Source organism: Crocodylus porosus, unplaced genomic scaffold (assembly GCF_001723895.1).
Source record: "Crocodylus porosus isolate Cpor-Errol unplaced genomic scaffold, CroPor_comp1, whole genome shotgun sequence".
Lineage (NCBI taxonomy): Eukaryota > Metazoa > Chordata > Crocodylia > Crocodylidae > Crocodylus > Crocodylus porosus.
In genome coordinates this window covers 25330739-25352499 of record NW_017728914.1, presented here as the reverse complement: position 1 = coordinate 25352499, position 21761 = coordinate 25330739, and the positions used below count along the sequence as shown (strand labels likewise).

Genomic DNA, 21761 nt, shown 5'->3' with positions numbered 1-21761 from the left:
AAAAAAAAGGAAGAAAAAAGTCCATGAGGCAGTTTTCCTGAACCGCTTCACAGGAGAACTGCTCTTCTGGTGCAGTTCAGGAGCCACCGAGGTGCAGCAGCTTTAAGCCCAGTTTCTGGAAATAGGAGTCTCCTCCCTTGCTTGCTCCAAGGGCCTTCCAGCTGAGGGCAAGCAGAACTCGGGCATCCGAACCTCCAGCCTCCGGGCTTGAGCCTGCACGCAGGATGCCCGCCGAAGGTTTTGGAAACATTTGAAGCCCCAGGTGTGGGCAGATTTTGACTTCGTTTTGGAGAACTTGGCCTTGGATACAAATTATATATAAAAAACCAACCCCCCAGCACCCACAAGTCAGCTGTTTGCTGGTAGAAGGGCCATTTATGGTTCTGGACTGATTCTTGCATTTGGAATTTGTTATGGCTAATTTGACTTGGAATATGGAAAATTTAAATTAAAAAACAAAGAAACCCAAACAAACCCAAGAGTCAGTGAAGACTCCCAGGGAGTGATGTGGGTTTTGCTGCATCAATTCGCTGCCTCAAAAAGAAGAGCACAGACTTCCTCAGCCTGAGGAAGGATGCGTGCATGCCACAGCTTGCCAAGATTTTTTTCCAACTACTTGAGTTGGTTTAATAAAAGATACCAGACTTACCCCACAAAAAAACTTGCTTGCCTATGGTACATTTTGAAAGCTTTGACTATTATTGAGGCTACAGCCTAAAAGCGGTGAAGCGACTCTACAACTAGGATAATTACGGTACACCTGGGGCGACACTGCTGGGGGGCGGTAGAGTGGCGTCAGCAGAGGGCGGAGCCTCTTGAGCTCCGTCCAATCAGTTGAGGCTTGAGCATGCGCAGCAGCAGCTTGGCTCGGCGCCGCGCAAGGCGATCCCAGGGGGCAGTTTCTCGTCTCCCCAGCATTCCACTACTGCAGCTGGGGGGGGCGGGGCTAAAAGAGCGCGAGCCAATGAGTCAGCGCCTGTGAGAAATCTCGCGAGAGCTCATTCCTTGGCCTGCCGCCCCGACCCGACGGGACGGGATCTTTCGAGAACTCCCCCTCCCTCCCGCGAGGAGCCGCTGGAGCCGCCGCTGCTCATTTAAACCGGCCGAGTCGGCTGCGTCCGCTTAGGGAGGCGCTGCCTGCGCCCCGCTTCGTTCCGCTCCACTCCACCCCGTTCCGCCTCGCCTCAGCGCGCCCGCCCCGCCCGCAGCATGTCGGTGGTGGGCATCGATCTGGGCTTCCAGGGCTGCTACGTCGCCGTAGCCCGCGCCGGGGGTATCGAGACCATCGCCAACGAGTACAGCGACCGCTGCACGCCGTGAGTGGAGGGCGAGGGGGGGGACCGGGCCTCGACCTGGCCCGGGGTGGGTGTGGGGAGCGCGTGCGAGGAGCCCGGGAGCGAGTGACAGGTGGCCCTAGTTCAGGCCCCCCGCCCCTAGGGACCGGTTCCCGGCACCGGGTAGCAGCGTGGAGCAGACTGGGGAGTGCCCCGAGCAATCACGTGGGGACTAGATCTCTGCTCTCCAGGCCCGGAAGCGGCTGGGGTGGGTGGCGCGCCCCTAGCGGGGTCCCGGTGCGCCCGCAGGGCCCAGCGGGCTGCTTCCGTCCCCATTGACGGGCAGCTGAGGTGGAAAACTGAGGGTCCAGCAGCCTGGCCTTGGGGCCAAGAGTGGATGAGAAGGACTGTCTGTAACCCTGCAGCCAGTCTTGACCCACTCCCTCGGTTCCTGCCACCAGACTTCAGTGTGAGGGGCAGAGCTCCCCCCACCCTGCCAAAGTCTGCCAGCCTGCGAGGGAAAAGCCACATTTTTCTCCTTTAAAGGATAATCCAGTTTTAAAGTTGTTTTGTGACCCTTTCCCATGTGCTTGTTTTACCCCCTTTGGGGTTGCCAACCCACAGGCTGAGAAATGCTGATCTATTATAACAAATCTCCTTGGATGGTCTCAAGCAAGAAGCTGCCTTTTTTAATATAAAAGCAGCACTGCAGCCTCTTGGCACAAAGGTTGCCAACCACTGGGCCATGGCCTGGCTGCTGGGTGGAGGCTTCCGCCCCCAGCAGTTGTGTGCGGGATTAAAGCTGGGTGGCAGGACTTTCCTGGGAGAGAGGGAGGCAGCTGGCTACATGCTCCTTGTTCCGCTCCCGCTGCCATGGCCACACCCAGCAAGGTGCTGCCCACATACCAGGTACCAGGGCCCATGCTGGTTCAGGCAGTACCCCCAGCTCCACCTGTGGCTAGGATGGAGGGGCAGGGAAATGCCCGGGGCGGGGAGGTGGCTCTGCTGCTTGCTCTTAGGAAGGCAGCAGAGCCCCTTCTCCCTGGGTCCACTGGATTACTGCCTGGGCAGCTCTCTTGCCTGCAGAGTCCCCCAGTACCTGTGGCTGCAGTGCCCCAACCCTCACCCCCTAAAAATCAAATTTAACTATCTAAATTAAATTTAAATGTGTAAATCAGTTTGCTGGTCTGCAGTATAAAAAGGTTGGGAACCGCTGTCTTAGAATACCGCAGCAATGCAATGTAAGATGTAACCTGTGGGCTAGATCTGGTCAAGAGCAGTATTATCTAGGATACAGGCCTCACAAAGGGCCTGGAAACTTGCAGCCTGATAAGTGATGGCTGTGTTAGCTGCTGTGGCTTCTGGAACTGCAGTGTCTAATGCTACTACCTCTTCTCCTACTGCCAAACTTCTGGACTTAGGGGAAGCCCCTTGAGTTGGACAAGTGGTGCAGGGTTGGTCCATGAGCTGGATCCAAAGGGTGGAACCATATCACTTGGCCTGTGTGGCTAGAAATTTGGTGGTAGAAGGAGTGGCTGTGGCTCTAGGAACTGCAACAACTGATACTGTCACTGATAAGGTTGGTTAATCACCAGCTATCAGTATCGGCCAAGAAAATCTATCCCTCTGGGCCAGGTGACTTGGCTCCATACTCTGGATCCAGCCTGTGGACCAGATGGGTTGAGCACTAATGTTTTAGGGTTAAATGGTTATTCATTTGAATACAGGCTTGTACCAATTTGCTTTGCATAGAACCCATCCAAAGGAAAAGTACCTGGCAATTTCATTTGTCCATTTTTATGTAATCTTTTCTTTCAGATAGTAAAGAGAACTAGAATATGGCATCCATCACCTTTCTTGAGGGAGTGATGTTATATTTCTGCCGCTGCTTAAGGAAGGAATAGAGAAGAGGTTTTCTCATTAAGTGCAGAGAACTATTGTGTTTTAAAGAATATTAAAGCTAGTGTTAAATAGAATCAGGGGATAACCAAGTTTTTAAAAACTTTTAAGAAGTAATTTAAAAATAGACTTGGGTACTTGTTAACACGGCTCACTGAATTCAATTTAATTCAGGCTTAAGGCTCACAACAAGGTCTTTCATGCATTAAACAGGTTGGAGATAAAAAATACTGGTTAACTGCAGGAATAGTTTCCAAGCTTCAGAAAACCTTCTATTTCAGTTCTAAGAGATGGAAATAAGCAGTTTTCCATTTCCATATGTGGACTGCAGTGCATCTTCAATTATCACAACTGTTAGGAGATGCTTAAATATAAACCCATTCTGGATTTGTGTTAAGGTTATTGGAATCTTAAATTTTGTTCTCCAGTACTCCATTTTTCCATAAAACTCGAGATGCTTGTAGTGATTTAGCAGTATAGTGGTGCTAATTACAATATAGAATGTGTAATGTTAAGTACTCTTAAACCAAAGTCTGCAAACAAACTTTAGAAACTTAAGTATTGACATTTATTAACTAAAAAAGTGACTCTTTGTCTCCCCCCTATCTCCTCAGTGTAGGTAACTAGCATTTCACGACAATCGGGCTGTGGTAAGGTGTCAAGTTGCATACTCCAAAATAATACCAAGGTGTAGAAAATCGCATTAATTTTAGGGCCCTTTGGACTCTGTGTATACTGAGATTCTCCTGATGTTTAATACAACCTGGTGCCACTGGTGGGTATAATATTACATGCTTTGCAGTGGCTATATTGAGATTTTATATATATAAAAAAGGACTTAGTCCATCTGTCTGTGTGCATGTCACTAATGCTTTTGGTGAAGTGGGGTGTGGCTCCAGCCAGTGCTTCATCAAGAATGATGGGCAGGGCAGGTGGGGAAGGAGCAGCATCGCCCACCACCCTGCACTACCACTGCTTTCCAGGGAGGGGGTGTGGTGCGGGGCCAGACGTGGGGTGGGGGGGTGGCGCACACATGGATGCAGAGCAACAGCAGCACGGGGTGGGTGGCAGCCACCCTGTGCAAGCTTTCCCCCCTCTCCTCTGCCCCTGGGAGGCAGCGGCGGTGGCACAGGGTGGTGGTTGGCTATGCTTCTTCACCCCCCGCCCCCCCCTGCAATTCTTGATGGGCAATCCACTGAGAATGATGGGTGGGGATGGAGTGCTGCTGTTGGGGGTGGATTGCCCTGTGCTGTTAGTGTCCCCAGGTGGGGGGAGTGGCAGGTGCTGTGGCTGGATGCAGAGTGTGCAAGCTTCCCCCCTTGTTCCTGGGAGGTGGCAGAGGTGCAGGGTGGTGGGTGGCAGTGTTCCATCCCTGCCTGCCCTCCCAGTCATTCTTGATGGGAAAATCGCTACTGTATGGAGATGGAGATCGATCTATATATCTATAATTTCAGCAGCATAAATCCTTTTGACTAAATGCACATGAATGTGGTTTAAAGGAAGCAGGTGATGTGTGGTCAAATATCTGCCCTCTGATCTACACTTCTTAGTTCCTACTAAGTTTGCATTAAATTTTGAGATCTGTACATATTACTCCAAAACAGGAGCTGGTCCTACATAAGTATTCTCAGCTTTGAATTTGGGCAGTCTTAAAGTAGCTGGAGTGATGGGTATAAATTTAGCTTGATTTTTGTATTTCTTTGATAAATGTACAAGGAAGATGAAATGAACTAAGTGGATTAAGAAACTAAGTTTGTAAGAGTGTTGCAATTTCTGTATGTAAATAGGATGATTCCTCTGAAGTGGATTCTTCCCTTTTGTCATGTGGCAAGGGAGGATGAGTATAATTCAAAATGTGGAAACTTCTGTGATATACCAAAAGGATTTGGTTATTACTTTGTTCAATTGTATTATGGTAGTTCAGAGCTAATTTTGCGGGAATCCTGTTTTCAAGCTTTTGACTACATTTCTAATGGGTTTAAGCTGTGATTATATTTTCTTCTATTAAAATGGATCACTGTTTGTTAAATTTTAGTTTTCACCAAATTTGTTTTCTGTTAAGAAACAGCTCCATGTGCCCAGAGCACCTGAAAAAACTAACCATTCATTCAAATAGAAATAATAATAAAGAGACCCTTTTGTTTCTTAGCATTTTACAGGGGTTTTGAAATCTGCAAGCAAACATACTACGTTGTTAACCAAGGCATGGTTAGAAAAATGTCTCAGAAGCTCAGTTTGTAGATAAGTATATCAAAATGGGCAGGAGTTGCCAAACTATTGGCTAGGCGGCCTCTGTGTGTGTGGCAAGCTGCAGATTGAGGAGACGGGGCAGGGAGCAGAAAGCAGAATGGCAGGTCAAACAGAGGAAGCCAATTGGAGTGGCACTCTGGGCATAGGAGGGGGCTAATCAGCCTCTACTGTGGTGAAGAGGCTTATGCTTTTGGTGCTGATGTACTTTTTTCTGTAGGTAAAGTAGATTTGAGATTTGTTCTCTTGGCAAGTATTCAGCAGACTTTAATTATTTTTCTGTCACTTCTGTCATAAGGGTTATTGACTTCAACGTTTCAGTGGTGCAGAACATGGATGCTTTTTATTGATCAAGCCCTTACATAGTTGTTTGATTAAAGATATATTTATAAACTGATCCCTTCCTAGTTTTGTTACATTGAAGTATAAGTGTATGATCAGCACTTACCCGTTAACTAGGTAATGCATCAAAATAGCTATAAAACAACGATGCAGCATCTGCTTAAGAAAGCCGCTGCTTTGATTTAGTTAGCCTATAAGGTACACATCTACCCTGTGTTCTGCATGACTTCAGACTAACATGACTAACTTCCTCTGTCTGTAAGTAAGATCAACACATGCCACTGCAGATTTCCTTTCTGCTATTATGTATTGTTCCTGTGTGGCAAGTTAGTTCATCATAATAGGGTATTTTGGAAGCCTGACTTTCATTTTCTGTAGGACAGACACTTTTATTTAAAAAAACCCAAAAAACAAACAAACAAAAAAACCCCCTTTGCCTATTACTTCTGGATAAGTAACTATTATGCTATTTAAAGATGCTTATCAATAATATAAAAATCCAAAACTACTTGGAGAGGCAGAGGCCTTATTTCACACAAGCAAGTAACAATATAGAGAAGTTGGCTTGAAGGAACAATATGGAATAATGTTTAATTTTATTTTTATGTGCATTTAATTTTGTGAGGTTTCTACAGTTTACCATGCAAAAAATAAGGAGGATTAATGATCTGTAAGAACTCTGCTTATTTAAGCAGTGGGGCCTTCTGTCTCCTGTAGAACTAGTGGCCATTGGAATGTTTTTACGTTAAGGGTTGCTATTTGGCTTTCCATAATTCAAACTTTTAATGTCTTCATTTGTTGTGGGCCTTTTCTTTATGCTTTATTCCTCTCCCTGCCTGTACCCTTTCCACGCTCAAATTTAACGTTTTACAATTCTAGTGAGGGGCAAGGTGTGCGAATGAAGGTGGCCGACTGTAGATTCTTAGAATTGTAGACAAGTTTTCATGGGAGTGGTGGGGACTGGAAGTTTTTTTTTTTCTTTCTGTTAATCAGTTGAGGACACCTGAGGTGTTACAGGATCATCTATATTAATGGCTAACAATTAATTCTCTTGAGTGTGATAACTTCCTTTGCCTCGTCACTTTCCTGGTAACCTTTTAGTAAAGTTGTATAACTTGCTCTTGTTGACAAATATGCAAATAGAAATTTCTAGATTATGGGCTCCTATTAAGTAAGGAGGTTGATGTTTAGATCTTAAATTGCAAATATTACAATGAGCAGTTAATCCTTTTAATACATGGTGTTTAAGAAAAGTAAGTCTTTTGGGTTATGGGTGTACCAATAAAGACCTTTTTTTGGCTGATGCTTATAGCTGATGATTAACCAACCATATGAGCCGATGTCAATTCAATAACCAATATTTAGTAATAGTGCAAGGCATTTAAAACTACTGACATAACCCTGCTTTGGCCCTCAGTGAGGAAGGCAGTGACTACCTTATTCCCACACGCTGCCCCTCACCCATGGCTCCTACCCACAGCCCTGCTTCCCACATGGCTCGTGCTGCTGTCCCAGGTGGGTGGGACAGACCCTCATGTGGACAGCAGCACCAGGAGTTTGAAGCCCCAAAGCATGCCACTGCCTCAGCAAGGGCACCTGATGCCTGGTGGAGCGCAGTGTCCCTCGCATAGTGCCTTACTCCACCTGCATGCAGCCTGACATCTGTGTAGCAGCCCCAGCACTTGGGCCCCTGCTGCATATACAATGTTGCCATGGCAGTGGCAACAGCAGCAGGAGCTGGTAACAGTCCCTTTGTTGCTCAGTGTAGTGCCCTGTGACTGCTCCCTGGCGCCTCCTCCCTCTCGTGCTGCTTGCAGGGACCTGTAGTCTGCTGTGGGCTCGGGCTGGCAGTGGGGCACAGGGACTAGACTAGGCTTGCCAGGTTGCTCCAGGAACATGGCCAAAATTATCGGCTACAACAACCAAAAAAGCCAATAGCCAATAATGTAGTTTCTTCTTTTATTGGTGCCTATCCCAAAGCCAACCAGTATATTGGTGCACCACTATTCTGGGTCTCTTCCCCTTGCCACCAATCCAGCATATTAACATTTTAGGGAATCCTGTGGTGGCTCTAGATGGGTATCGCTGTCTTGTAACAAAACTCCATTGAGTACTGTAGTTTTTAAAATACTACTCTAGAGCCTCGGTGGCATGTTCAGTTCTACAGGGCTAATATGACTGTTTTGGATGGTTCTGATCTTTAAAAGTGATGGGGAAGGGAGCTGCTTGTGTCAAAAGCAATCTTATTTCAATGGAAACCCTTCTTATTGTAGATCCTGTATATCCTTTGGACCCAAGAATCGTTCAATTGGAGCTGCAGCTAAAAGCCAAGTAAGGATTTTATGTTCAAGAATTACCTTAACCAAAGCAAAGCTACTGAAAACACATTACTTTTGTATTAGTGGTTAGTATCTTCTCATATATGAAGATGCATACAAACACTTACTTATTTTTAACTGAAATCCTAGTCGTTGTATGTTAAATTTTTATTTAGCTATTCAGTCTTTAATGCTAATATAATCTGTCATTATTTTGGGTAGGGGATTAAGAGTTTATTACTTTCATAGTAAAAGGTATAACTTCCCCCTTAAGTGCTTGATGATGAAAATCCTGTTGGTCAAAGTGAAATACTAGATTCACAGTTACTAGTGGACTGGGTACCTTGTAAGTTTTATTAACATGATTTCAGGCTGTTCTTTCCATCCGATCCCAGGTTTCATGGATCAGGTGCACAGGTTTGAGTGCACAGTTAATCTTGTAGGGCACATATAAAAATTGGTTTGCGTAACTTGCTTGAGTGCCTGATTCTTCAAACTAAGTGGCTTTCTTTTTAACATTGTTTGCATATATATTATCATTTCATTGGAACAGTTAGACCTGAACTGAGTTCGCCGAGAGTTGAATTGAGAGTTCAGGTTAGGGGTAAGGCAAGTTTTCGTTTGTGCTGCATGTGTGGCAGTCTGGCCTCAGCAGCCTTACCCAGGGTCTTGGGGCCCTCCTGGGGCTGCAGCTGTGGCATGAAGCCTGGCCATCAGCTGGTGGGTGGCTTCAGCTGGCTAGGGTCTGGTTTTGGGTGATATATGCTGCTGCCACGTATGCTGTCCCGCTTTTCTTTTGGCATGGGTTTTTTTGACCCTGGGATCTCCCTGCATAAAAAAACCCACCTACTCTGCAAGGTAGCAGTGTGGGGAATGCCCGCAAGTGCAGTGTCTGGTGCTGCAGACAGGTCTGTGGTGCCGCATACTGCACGTCTGTGCCTGTCTGGATGGAGCCTTAATGTCTAGAATCCTGAAGATGTTGAGACACAAACATGGTGTACTTGTAACCCTTTATTTGTTTGATATTATTATTATTATAGGTTTACCTTGCTTTATGCTGTACATGCATTCCTGGAAAACAGCACATAACTCAAATTCACATACAGGGAATCCACTTTACAGTGTAACAAATAGGAATATGTTCCAAGACCTCCACTGTACTGACCCCCAGACCCGTTTCTACCACTTTTACAAAACAATTTTGGTACTCGCCAACAGCAGATTGTACAGTACACACAAATACAGGACGCTATCATGACAGGGGTAACAACTACAGAAACGCATATTGCAGACAAAGAGCGAGGAGCACAGATCCACACAGGAGACTTTACGTATCACTCCGTACTGCACAAAGAAGCTGACTGTGGGCTTCCACCGCACTGATTGCCTAAGAGTAAATTTATATACTGCATGTGACAAATTTTTGGTCTAAAAAGGGTCATTGCATAAGAGTGAATTTGCACATAGAGAACCAGCAGGGGAAACCTGTATTTCTCTTGGTCTTGAGTTGAATGTAAACATCTTGCTGGAATTTCTCCTTCTGCATGTGCTTGACCTGTTTCTCTAAGATTTTACTGTTTTGTAGGTGCATCACTGGTACAGGAAACGGTTAATATGAAATTTGACCTCGGATCACTGGATTCCTAGAAATTAAAACCAAGTTGCTTTTTAAAGGCAGTCATTAAAATCAGGTTGGAGTTGAAGTATACCATCTACCTGGTACAATAGCTGCCTAACTTGCAGTCCCCTACCGGTTTTTTTTTTCCCCTCAGTATTTTTAAATGTAGTCCTCTCCCGTTCTTCACGATTCTTTCAGTAGAAAAGGAAAGCTGACCAGACATGCAGAGTCCATGCTAGAATTTGAAAAAGACCCAAAATTCCTGCAAGAATAATTTGGGAGATCAGAGTCTGTTTACATTTTGGCTGTCTTAGCTGCTGCCTTGTCGTGACTGAAAATACAAATTACAAAATCTGGCAGGGAAGACTAACAAACATGTAGTTTTCTTACTTTTTGTTTGAAATTTAAAAGGTCCCCTGCCACTTTGTATTAATGATCTTTCTTCCTATTTAGGTTATTTCAAATGCAAAGAACACAGTACAAGGCTTTAAAAGATTTCATGGCCGTGCATTCTCAGATCCCTTTGTTCAAACTGAAAAAGCCAACCTTGCCTATGAACTTGTTCAGCTGCCAACAGGCTCAGCTGGCATCAAGGTGAGTCGGATACACTTAGAAAAGATTCATGGGGAAAGGCAGTGGTGGTGATTTTACCATTTATCTATTTTTGTAACCTTTGTATTGGTACCTCTTCTACCTTTGTGAATGGGGAAAATCTTTACTGGTGAATTGAGGGTCAATTTAGTTTGAGATCTCTCTGAAGAACTAAAATTCAAAGCAACAATTACTTTAAGCCTATTCCTTAACTTAAAACTGCCTTCTGAAGTGAACCTGAATATTTCTTTCATAACTTGAGAACAATAGACAAACTGACTGTCAACAGACAAATTGACTAGGACTGTAAATAATGTAAAGATCTATGCAAATTTTCTTCTTTGCCTAGAACCTGAACTCTTGATTTCTCACTTGGAGCAGATGTTTCTGACTAACAAACCATTGGACAAACGTGTCCATACAGGAATTAAAACCTGGATTACTTTCACTTGCGGTCTACTTATCCTTGATTTAAACTCTGTTAGTGGCATTTTTTAAATTCTGCCTTTAAGAAAACTACTCTGTTGCAGTGGCACCTTTTTTTGCACTCCATGGTGAGTTTTTGGGAGAAGGGAGTACAGAATACAGGACTTACTACTGAGGTTTTCAGTTGCAGCCCAGAAAGAGGAGATAAGTGGAGTATTTCAGACTTTTATGTGTTTTTACAAAATCTATTCAATAGTGATTTGAATTATTTTAATTTAGAATATACGGTGGGGCTTTTAAGCCTATTCCTTTGAACAGCACTGTGTATTTTCTCCAGCATTTTGGACCCTGAAAAACTGTACCTGAGATCCCTCATTTGTATAATTATCCTTTTTCAAATTGACTACTGGAATCTCTCAAGTTCTCGAATATCAGCTTGTATGAAATTTAAAACTGTCCTTAATTTGTCCTTCGATAGTTGCATGGCGAAAGCAGGACAGTTCAGTGTTGGTGGGCAGTAAAATTGAAGAAATATGCTTTTGTTGTTAGGCTTGTTTTGGTTAAAGATAGACTGACTATATCCAGGGTTTCTATATCATCTGGGTAACTTGGGACACTGCGGTAGTTGCCTGCACACCTGCAAGATGCTCCACGCCGTTCCAACTCTTGCCCAGACTGCCCCGTGGCCCTGCATTTCTGGAATGCCCATTAATTCTCAACTACCAGGACTTTTTTGGTCACCCTCATTAAACACCGCTTATATTTCTTTGGCAGGTTCATGCCAGGTTGTTCCATTTGAGCATTGTTCATGTAGCTTATTCCTTAAACATGTCTTTTTCCATAAAGGTTATGTACATGGAAGAAGAAAGGAATTTCACTGTTGAGCAGATAATGGGAATGCTTCTCACTAAACTAAAAGAAACTGCAGAGAATGCACTTAAGAAGCCTGTACTTGACTGTGTTGTTTCTGTAAGTAGTTGATGGTAAACTTAGTTTTTATACTAAACTTGGCTCTGTAGTTCGACTGAAGTCTGGTGACAAGACTAGAATACTCAGTGTTCTTGCTTTCTCTGTTGAACTGACTCTGACTTGCATCTTTCTCTCTAGCTCATTCTGCTAACATTAGAATATATCACAGACTGCTGCTGTAAGTGTTTGCACTCTGTGTTGACTAAAATCAGTGAATGAAAGACAAGAGAGGGTCTTTTTAAGTAAACAAGCCAAGCACTTCTTTGTTCCACAAAATGCTTGCTTTTCCTCACTTGGAACACTTCAAAACAAGTTTCAGACATGAAAGAACTACTCAAAGTAAAAACATCCTTTGGCCTTAGTACCAGATATTTTAAACATTTTTTTTTTTCTGGTTGTTCAGTGTAGGATTTCTCTTCTAAATTGGATTTCTCAGCCATGTACAATTCTTGCAGGTTCCATGTTTCTATACGGATGCAGAGAGGAGATCGGTGATGGATGCTACACAGATTGCTGGCCTTAATTGCCTGAAATTAATAAATGAAACTACTGCAGGTAATTTTGTTCCCTTTAACTATTACAGTTAATAAGGCTCTGAAACTTCATCCCCTGACATTGTCCTTATGGGCAGGGAATAGTGACGGTTAACTCAAATGAACTCTAAAACTGATACTGGTGGCTCACAGAAGTTCCTGGGTTACCTCAAAATCATCTGGAGATAAAGGACCATAGAAGCTATTAATTGTATTTTAATACATAATTGTAAGAACATCTTATTTTATATGACTACTTTGGAAGAATAACGCTATATTTTTATAAGTGCCCTTTCATACTATTACCCTTCTAGGTGATTAGGAAAGGATCTAGATATAATCTTATTCAAACCTTGAGAATTATCAGGGTTTTAATATAGCCATTGCTTCAATAAATGCAGGCTTAAGAAAACTACACCCAAATTGTGTTGAGTTGAGTTACTGTGGTGTATAGTGTGTTGATTTGTCTCTCTCTGTCTAGTTGCCCTCGCATATGGAATCTATAAGCAAGACCTGCCTGCCTTAGAAGAGAAGCCAAGAAATGTTGTATTTGTGGATATGGGACATTCTGCATATCAAGTTTCAGTATGCGCGTTCAACAAAGGAAAACTTAAAGTAAACAATCTTATGAATCCATTTAATAGTAAAAAATTCCATGTTATATTTATGGGAAACAATAACTGAGACTTGTCTTAACCCCAAGTGTGTACAGATAGCACAGTTTAGACTTTAAAGTTCTGTCTTTCCAACTAGAAAGAAATCTATTGCGTTGATTTCACATAATTGTTGAATCTTGATTCCTTAAACTTCTTTTGAAGGGTGTAAAAATAATGAACTTTTTTACAGTATTGGGCTATCTTAATCTTAACATGTGCTGTATTTCTGAAAAATGCTCAAATTTGGTCACAAGTATCGGAGTAGGAATTACTGGATAGTTACTAGTAAGTTTGCCTAATCTGATTCTCATAAGGACTTCAGTTTTTTAATTTCCTGTGAGCACTGTATTAAGTGTGAATGAGAGTTAAGCAAGCAAAGGAAGCTGCTTGAGTTACACTTACTTGCTTGTTGAAGCACAGTTGTCCGTGTGTTTGTTTCCTCTAGTAAGATACTAAAAGGCCTTTTTGCCATAAGATAGAACGGTTAAATGCTGTAACTTTCCTGTAGCAGGCACACTTTTGCAATCCATATTGTTCCTTTTAGCTGAATAAACAAGAGTGTATTGTCATGGGAGCTCAGTTAGATTAATGCCTTGAGAACTGAAAACTAAGCTAAAGACTTTGGAATGTACTCTGGAATTTCAGTGAGTTATGTATGTAATTAGAAGGCTGCAACGTGCTTCAGGATCAGATTCATTTTATGAAAATACTTGGTTATATTAACAGTGTGAAACACCAGGAATAGTACGCATTTAAGGGAAGCTGCTAATAAGTACAAACCTGAAGAGCTGGATAGGGCCCATACATTTATTTTCTACACTGACTACAGAATAGACTTGGAAGGCACTGAGACTCGGAAGTCTCATTACATTCAAATATCTTAGATTTGAATGTAAAATGATGCAGCACCAAAATTCACTCTTCCTGTGAGTCTGGGTCAGAGCAGAGTGAATATTAAGTCAATAAGCTATGACCATGAAGGAACTCTTAAAACTGGAATTAATCTAGTAGAAACTGAGGGAGGAGGCCTCTTTAGACTGGGGTGAGGTGTATGTGCATATGCAGGTGATAAAGTAGTTTTTTCTGTGAAATTATCTTTAATTCAGACACATTGGAAATAAAGGATTTTGTAGATATGAGGCTGTAAATGAATGAAATGAGCACTCTTCTGCTAGAGGAAAGCATGAAGAGGACAAATGAATTTATTTTTAGCTTGGTATTGCACCCTCATGACATACCAAATATTAAATGGAGTTATGACTCACCTGTAGTAAAGGTTATGGGGAGAGGTTGAAAACCTTCCTAGTAACTAAGTCAGAGTATGAGTTATTGTAACTGTCTCCACCAATATTCTTTGTGTTGCTAAGTTTTTTTCCAAATGATGTTTCTGTGCTGTTTGGAATAGCAGTCACCCCAAGTCTAGTATTAGACTTGAAGCTGACACTAAGTTATTCTGCAACGGAAAGGCAATGATCTTTGAGGGAACATGTCCCTGTTGCTCTAGCTGCTTGTTTCACCGTACGAACACATGATGAGATTGAGTTGCCTTTTGATATTTGTGGATACTGAAACTTTTTATTTCCATGCTCTTGCACAGGAGTCTGTCTGTACATATGGTTGGAAGTGAGTGGATTTGCTCTGTGGCTACAGAAAACTAATGTAACTGTTAAACCATTACACAATTCTTTTGCTATAACAGGCTACTCCATTCTGGGGTGTTCAGTAGCAGGTAACTGATGTAAACAGATACGATACGACTTGCTTAAGAATCTGACCAGCTGCGTTACATGGTAACTAAAGCGTTACCCATTTTTACAGTACTGGCTAGGGTGAAAGACCAGATTCATCCCTATGAGTACACCAGCTAGGTAATGCTGTTGTATTCTTAGTGACACATATGGAAAAAATAGCTTTGTTTCTTCTTGTGAAGTATACCAGAACAACATGGAATGAATTTGCAAATGGGAGGCAGACCAGTTAAAGAATTGGGATTTTGAGGGGCAGGAATAAAAGGCTAATACTTGGTTCTTTTTTCTTCTAGTAGCAGAAAGCTGTAACCGTGCTGCTCCAACACGAGGCATTTTCCCCACCAGTGGTGGCAAGTGCAGAATAAAACTGGGCACTGTTGGATTCTGGTTTTGTTCCTACCATTACTACAAAGAAAGAACTGTGTTGGAGCAGCCAGGTGTGATACCTCTAGACAGAATCTTGATGTCAAACTAATCTGCGTGTTCAGGCAACGATATTGTTTGAAATGTAGTTATCCATAGGCTTTGAAGTAGTTTTTTTTTTAAGTTAGTTATGTTCAATCTTTGTTGAAATTGTTGGCTGCTGCTTCTAGGTTCTTGCCACGGCATTTGACGCTACACTTGGTGGAAGGAAATTTGATGAGATGTTGGTTGGCTATTTTTGTGAAGAGTTTGGGAAGAAATACAAACTTGACATCAAGACAAAGATTCGTCCATTGTTGCGGTTGCATCAGGAATGTGAGAAATTGAAGAAGCTGATGAGTGCTAATGCTTCTGACCTCCCAATGAACATTGAATGCTTCATGAATGACATAGATGTTTCTGGAACGATGAACAGGTATTTTCAGTTTCCTCTCTAGAAAGTCTGAGTTCCAAAAAAAAGTGCAAAAGGCAATAATACAAATATGTGTCCTTTGCTATTTTTAGGTTACGTATGTAAGCTGTTGGCACCAGAGTACTTATCAGCAACTGGGAGCCAAAGTTTACTAATGTCCCAATTTTTTTTTTTCATGGGGGTGTGGGGGATTGCCAGTTTTGAAAGGTCACAGTTTAAATAGCGAGTTATCCTGTAGTCCTGCATGGTATACCTCAAAGCAAGATTTACTTTTGAGATGAGCAAGTGCTAGAAGACTTGAATTACTAAGATGGCAATTTGTAGAACGCTGAAATTTGGTAGTACTAAACCTATTACCTTTTTAGTTGCCAATAAAAATAAAGATGGCGAGGCTGTCAAGAAATAGCAGGTGCTAGTTTGCAAATGGCAATAGTGGCATTTTGTAGGGTGGAAGAGGGAATAGTGTAAACTGACTTTCATAGATTTTGTAACTACTGTTAAGGTCACGTGATCACTTCAACTTAAAAGCATGCTGTTCAGACTTCAGTTCTAACTTCTGTTCAACAGTAGGTGCAATAAAAGAGAGGCTTTTCGGATTAGTGTTTCAATTTCAGTTCAGTATTTCAAATCGTATGCATGTTCACTGCAGCAAACACAAAATACTTGTTAGAAACAAACAGTTGTAATGTAATATAAGGCAGGGATTGTGTGCCAGTAGTGCCCTTAGTACACTGGGACTGCAATACTGACCAGAGGTTCTGGGCAACATCCTAACATAAAAGATGTCTGATTTTTAGGAGGAGTTAAGGAAGCCTAAGTATCTCTTGAGAATGGGCCGTCTCTTAAAAGTGTAAACTAAAATGCCTGGTTCTCTGTTGCTGTAATTTGGAAGGTGTTCCAAATTACATTTTGCAGAATGTTCAGCTTTTATCTATCAATGTAAAAATTAATGTTGCGTACACCTCCTCTGCTAGCTCTGTAGCAGAGGAACACTTTGAAATATATGTTGTTACAAAATGTTAAATTTGCATCTTTCTGCAAATATAAAATGTGCTTCGTCATTTGTTGGAAACGAAAATATCAGTTATGATCTCTTCCAACAGGAGTGAATTTTTAGAGATGTGTGACGGTCTTCTGGCTAGAGTAGAACCACCTCTTCGCAGTGTTCTGGAACAAGCCAGTAAGTATACAAATATTCTGTTGGCTACAGTGTCTAATGGTGCGCACAAAGGAGAAAATATCCGTGGGTATCGTTCTCTTTAGATGTATGCCAAATATAAGTGTCTTAATTTGGCAGACTTCATTTAGTTGCAATTTGAAGTTGCATAAAAATCTGACAAAATACTAGGGTAAATAGGATGGATAACTGTGTGCATGTAACAAAATTTCCAGTAAAATCTCTAGAAAGCATAATTTATTTAGTAGTATCTTGTTTAAACTTATTTCTGCCCATTTAAGAGCTTTGTTGTGATGGAAAAGCCTACACCAATATATGTAATTTTTCTAGAGTTAAAGAAAGAGGATATATATGCAGTAGAAATAATTGGTGGCGCTACAAGAATCCCTGCTGTAAAGGAGAAGATCAGTAAATTTTTTGGTAAAGAAATCAGTACAACATTGAATGCAGATGAGGCTGTTGCTCGAGGCTGTGCACTGCAGGTAAGAAACAATGCCCATGTGCTATAAAGGCCTATGATAATTTTAAGTATAGAATAGTTGAGCCTAAAGGCATGAGAGATCAGTATCAAGCAGTAGGAGACTGGTCCTCCCAAAGTTCAACTTACTTCTAGCAACTAAGTATACCAACAGAAGCAGCAATGTAGTAGAGAATGGTTTGTTCCTTAAACAGCTTCTGTAGGTTGAACTATCAGTCTGGCATAAGGGAAACAGTGCAACCAAAAGATGACCATGGTTGCCTAGAGTTGGAGAGGGATTCTAGTCCAGCAATTTATGAAACCAGTTTTTATTATAAATGTGACACTCAATTTCTTTCATTTGTCTTGGTTGTAAGCTACCCTGGGCACTTTTGGGGGGAAAAAATGACATAAAAAATAAAATAATCAGTGGTACCTCCTAGCAATTGTTTGTGCTGTTTTGTTTAACAGAAAGTTAACAAGCAGGTCTGTAAAAGATAAGTTAAGATTTTATAGGGGAAAAAAATGTCTTTTAGTTGCACCAGTGTGTGAGTAAAACTTTTGTTTAGGTTAGAATTGAGATAACAGCCTGACTTTAAGTTATGGTAAACGAAAAGTATGTGCACGTTCAGCCAGCAAGCAATGTTAATATTGCTAGAATTACAGATCTGAAGTCACTGCTCATCCCTAGCTAGAAGCAAATTCTTGATGATTTCTAACTTTGAGTGCTAACATATCTTTAAAAATAGTCTCAGCCATTTTGCTTTCCTTTAGTAATTTAAACTACTGACTCTGTATTTAATCTTTTTGCCACTTGTATAGTGTACCTGTTCTCAAAGCACTGTTTGTTTATGGTACTCAGTAACTCTGGTGGTTTGTCCTCACTAATCGTCTTTTTTACCCCTATCATGACACTAAAAATATAGTGGATAAATAATGACTATAATCAGAAAAATTAACAAATGGGCTTGAAATTGAGTTATACACAAAGTCTGGTTTCATACAAATATGCTTACCTGTTGTGGTGATGCATGACAGTCAAAATATAAATAAACTCACTGACTTTAAGTGCCTTAACTTGGAGTCAACTTAAACGTTAAGTAGCTTAGTCATTTACCATACCTAAAGAAGCAACATAACTTGTTATAGATAACTTCATATTTTACAATTTGACTTTTTTGCTGTTTTTATAGTGTGCTATTTTGTCTCCGGCTTTCAAAGTGAGAGAGTTTTCTATCACAGACTTAGTACCGTATCCTATTTCCTTACGATGGAATTCACCAGCAGAGGAAGGGATAAGGTAAGATTTAGTGTTACCAAAAGTATTTGCATGCCTATGAAAGCTGCTAAACTTTAAAGCAGGTTATTCTAAATCTGCTTATTCTAAAAGTGCCATCTCAAAAGTTCAAATACCGAAACTTTGACTCATGAAAACAATGAGAAGTAGTTCTCTAATTTATCATGCTCAATGCTTTGGCTTTCTGTGGGTGTGCAGTCTTCATTTGTATCATTGCTAATTAGAGCTCTTTTGTAATGTGGTCAAGGTAAAGGTGTGTGTTTTTTGTTTGTTTTTTCTAGGAAACTTTTTTTATCACTCTAACTTCAGCACTTCTGAATTGCTGTATTTCCCTTACTTTGTAATATCTGTGTATTAGTGATGATTTTTATTTATTTTTCCTAGTGATTGTGAGGTCTTTCCCAAGAATCATCCAGCTCCATTCTCCAAGGTCCTCACATTCTACAGAAAGGAGCCTTTCACTCTGGAAGCTTACTACAGTTCTCCCAAGGAACTCCCTTACCCAGACCCTGCTATAGGTATTTAAGAAAGAAAGGAGAAATAAGAACTCCTTCACTTATTCTTTAAGAACTCCTTCACTTATTCTTTAAGTTTATATATTTTCTAAAGTACTTTTGAGCCTTCCTTCTGATCCTTTAGATTGGGCTTTTCCCATCCCACTGCAACAGCTTTAGTATTGACAACCAATTCGTTAAGACCTGATGTCTTGGCTTTAAGTGTTTTGTATGAACAGGGTTATGACTTTTTAAACTGATGTGACTGGAGGAGAAAACCTTTAAATTTTTCACCAGTTAATGGAGGAGAAATGTGGGCATCAAAAAATATGTAAAGTCTAATAGCTGGGCAAGGCTGAATGTGGTTTATTAAACTAACCCACAGCCATCTTGGTGCCAAACTTCTGAGGTTTTAAAGTGTATCCAGGATATAAGGCTAACTCCTTCAGTAAATATCCTTTTGTGATGAGTCAAAGCAAGCAAAATCATCAGTAGTTAGGATATAGGCGGCCAAAAGCCAGGGTTAACGGGGCTTATCTCCCCCACAAACTGGGCTGGCAACAGCAGCTGCACAGTGTCCCCACCACACTCCACAGTCACGTGCACAGTACCAGCATGTGCTGACTTGAACAGCCCTGTGGGAAGGAGGGGTGGGGTCAGGCAGGCACGCTCTGCACCCCTTCCCCCCAATAATATTTTCTGGTGCCGCTTATGAAACTGAGTTCAGATTTGGTAGTGTTCACTTTCATATTAAATTATCCTGTTTGGTTTTTTTTCCTGGGATTTTAGCTCACTTCTTGGTCCAGAAGGTCACACCACAGACAGATGGATCCAGTTCAAAAGTGAAAGTCAAAGTCAGAGTAAACATCCATGGTATCTTCAGTGTTTCCAGTGCATCTTTAGTGGAAGTTCACAAATCTGATGAGAATGAAGAGCCCATGGAAACAGACCAGCATGCTAAAGAGGAAGAGGTAACGCATTTTTATGGCTATGAAGGTCTCCTAGAAACCTGTTAACTCAACTCGGTCCATATTTTAATAGAAGCCAGGGCTAGTGCATTTTAATTTTTGCGATTTTAATGTGAAGATCTGTATCCTTTTGCAGATATTGGAATATTTTGTAGATCTATTAACTAAAATGTGATAGTTTTTTGGATTTTGTTAATCTGTGGCTTCTGAAGCTAGGTTACATTACAAGTGAATGTATTGTTCTTAAAAAAAAAAATATATATATATATCACTTAAAAATGATATTACTTAAGTCTGTTTAGGAGAAGCTCATACTTTTACGGTAATACAGGTTAGGATTGAAGAATATTGCTAAATATAGGGAAGCTAGTAAGTTCTATTTATTTTGCGTGCATATACACACAATAACATATTTTAAAGCGGACTATATTCTGATCTTGTGCCATAGACAGCCTCTCTGGAACAACCCCTTACAGCGGTAACTGTTTGTATGCTTGTAATTATAGGGGGTGAGAATTTGCAGTAGTAGATGTTTTGTGTTCAAGTGAAAGCTAAATGGGGCTGACCTTAACTGTGTTGCTGCTTCACAGGATAAAATGTCCTGGCCTAGCTCTCACTGTAGGCTAAGAACAGTGAAGCAGCTGTGCTGTGGAGCAGCTGAGTGCTCAAACAGTGTCTTGATAAATGCCAACACTATGTAAAGATTAGTGAACCTTAGAGATGCTTGTGCTTGGACCGAGTACCTAAGCATGCTGGGGAAGAACATAGGCTGGTGTATGTTAGTCCCCAGTTTTGCATCAATATTAATGCAGTCCCTGTCCCACCCTCCTGGAAGGTGTGGCAGAGGAAAGATGAGGGACAAAACGGTGAAATGGGCCAATGCCCTTTCAAGAGTATCTCCTAAACTAAATTTCAAAACTACTTGCAAAATTAATTTGGTGAGCTTATTAAAATTAGTAGTCTTAAACAGTTAAGAAAAGACCCCCTTAAGTGCTGCTTGGTGCTTCTGTTACTTGTATCCCAGTCTACAGTGTGTTACTAAGGGTAACGAGTTGAGCTTTGACACTTGTGGGTGTGGTACTCCAAGATGGGAAAACTCTCCAGAGAATGCACTGTACTGGTACTGAGCCCAGCTGTAGTACGTTAGTACTCAGAGCCGCAATACATAGTACTTCTGTAGCCATGGTATATTCCACTTCAGCAGCTAATTCTATGGTACCTGTTGCCAGAGTTCAGACTACTTTTGATACCAAAATGTTGTGCTATGCATATTGATAGGGGTCTTACTGATAGGCCTGATAGAGAAGTTTCCTCTGACTTTGAGAAACTGAATGGGATGCCAAACCACTAGCCTTTGGAGGCTTATGGAGTCCTGTATTAAATATTCCATATATAAAAGCAAGATATAGAGACAGGACCATCTTGCCCTTGGAGGCATGTTCTTTCTCTTTGTCAAATATAGTGGTAAATGATTCCCCACAAATCCATGTGTTCTTCCAGAGGCCGTTCAGGTAGGTTTCCAGATACATAAGGAAATTAGTCACAGTTGGCATTTTACTAAAATACTTCTGATTTCAGAAAATGCAAATTGATCAGGAAGAACAACAAAAGACTGAAGAACAACAACAAGCACAAACTGAAAATAAGACAGAATCTGAAGAAATGGAGGTATTTACTGTGGTTTTTTTTCACATACAGCATATTGTAGAATATAATACACACCTTGTTTTTTGGGAAGTCAGAATAAATAATTTTTTTCCCCAGTTATGACTGCATAGAGCAGGAGCAGAGCCTAACTTTCAGTTGACTTGCCCTCCTCCTCCTGCTTAACAAAAGCTGAAACTCTAACAGCTACTGAAGACTGGTCCCCAGTGATAGATCTGTGATTTTGAAAAGAGCTAAACTGTGTCCA

General features: G+C 41.4%; 1 protein-coding gene across 1 annotated transcript in view; it reads left to right on the top strand.

The window, feature by feature from the left end:
• The first annotated feature begins 1050 nt into the window (after positions 1-1050).
• HSPA4 (heat shock protein family A (Hsp70) member 4) overlaps positions 1051-21761 on the top strand; it is a 31504-nt gene continuing 10793 nt past the window's right edge. Inside the window, exons 1-13 of the mRNA XM_019535016.1 lie at positions 1051-1316; positions 8036-8093; positions 10152-10292; positions 11562-11684; positions 12140-12239; positions 12699-12832; positions 15215-15459; positions 16560-16636; positions 16964-17115; positions 18284-18390; positions 18772-18905; positions 19671-19852; positions 21428-21517. Coding sequence (XP_019390561.1) covers positions 1210-1316; positions 8036-8093; positions 10152-10292; positions 11562-11684; positions 12140-12239; positions 12699-12832; positions 15215-15459; positions 16560-16636; positions 16964-17115; positions 18284-18390; positions 18772-18905; positions 19671-19852; positions 21428-21517 — 1650 coding nt within the window. The 5' untranslated portion in view covers positions 1051-1209. The remainder of the gene's footprint in view (positions 1317-8035; positions 8094-10151; positions 10293-11561; positions 11685-12139; positions 12240-12698; positions 12833-15214; positions 15460-16559; positions 16637-16963; positions 17116-18283; positions 18391-18771; positions 18906-19670; positions 19853-21427; positions 21518-21761) is intronic.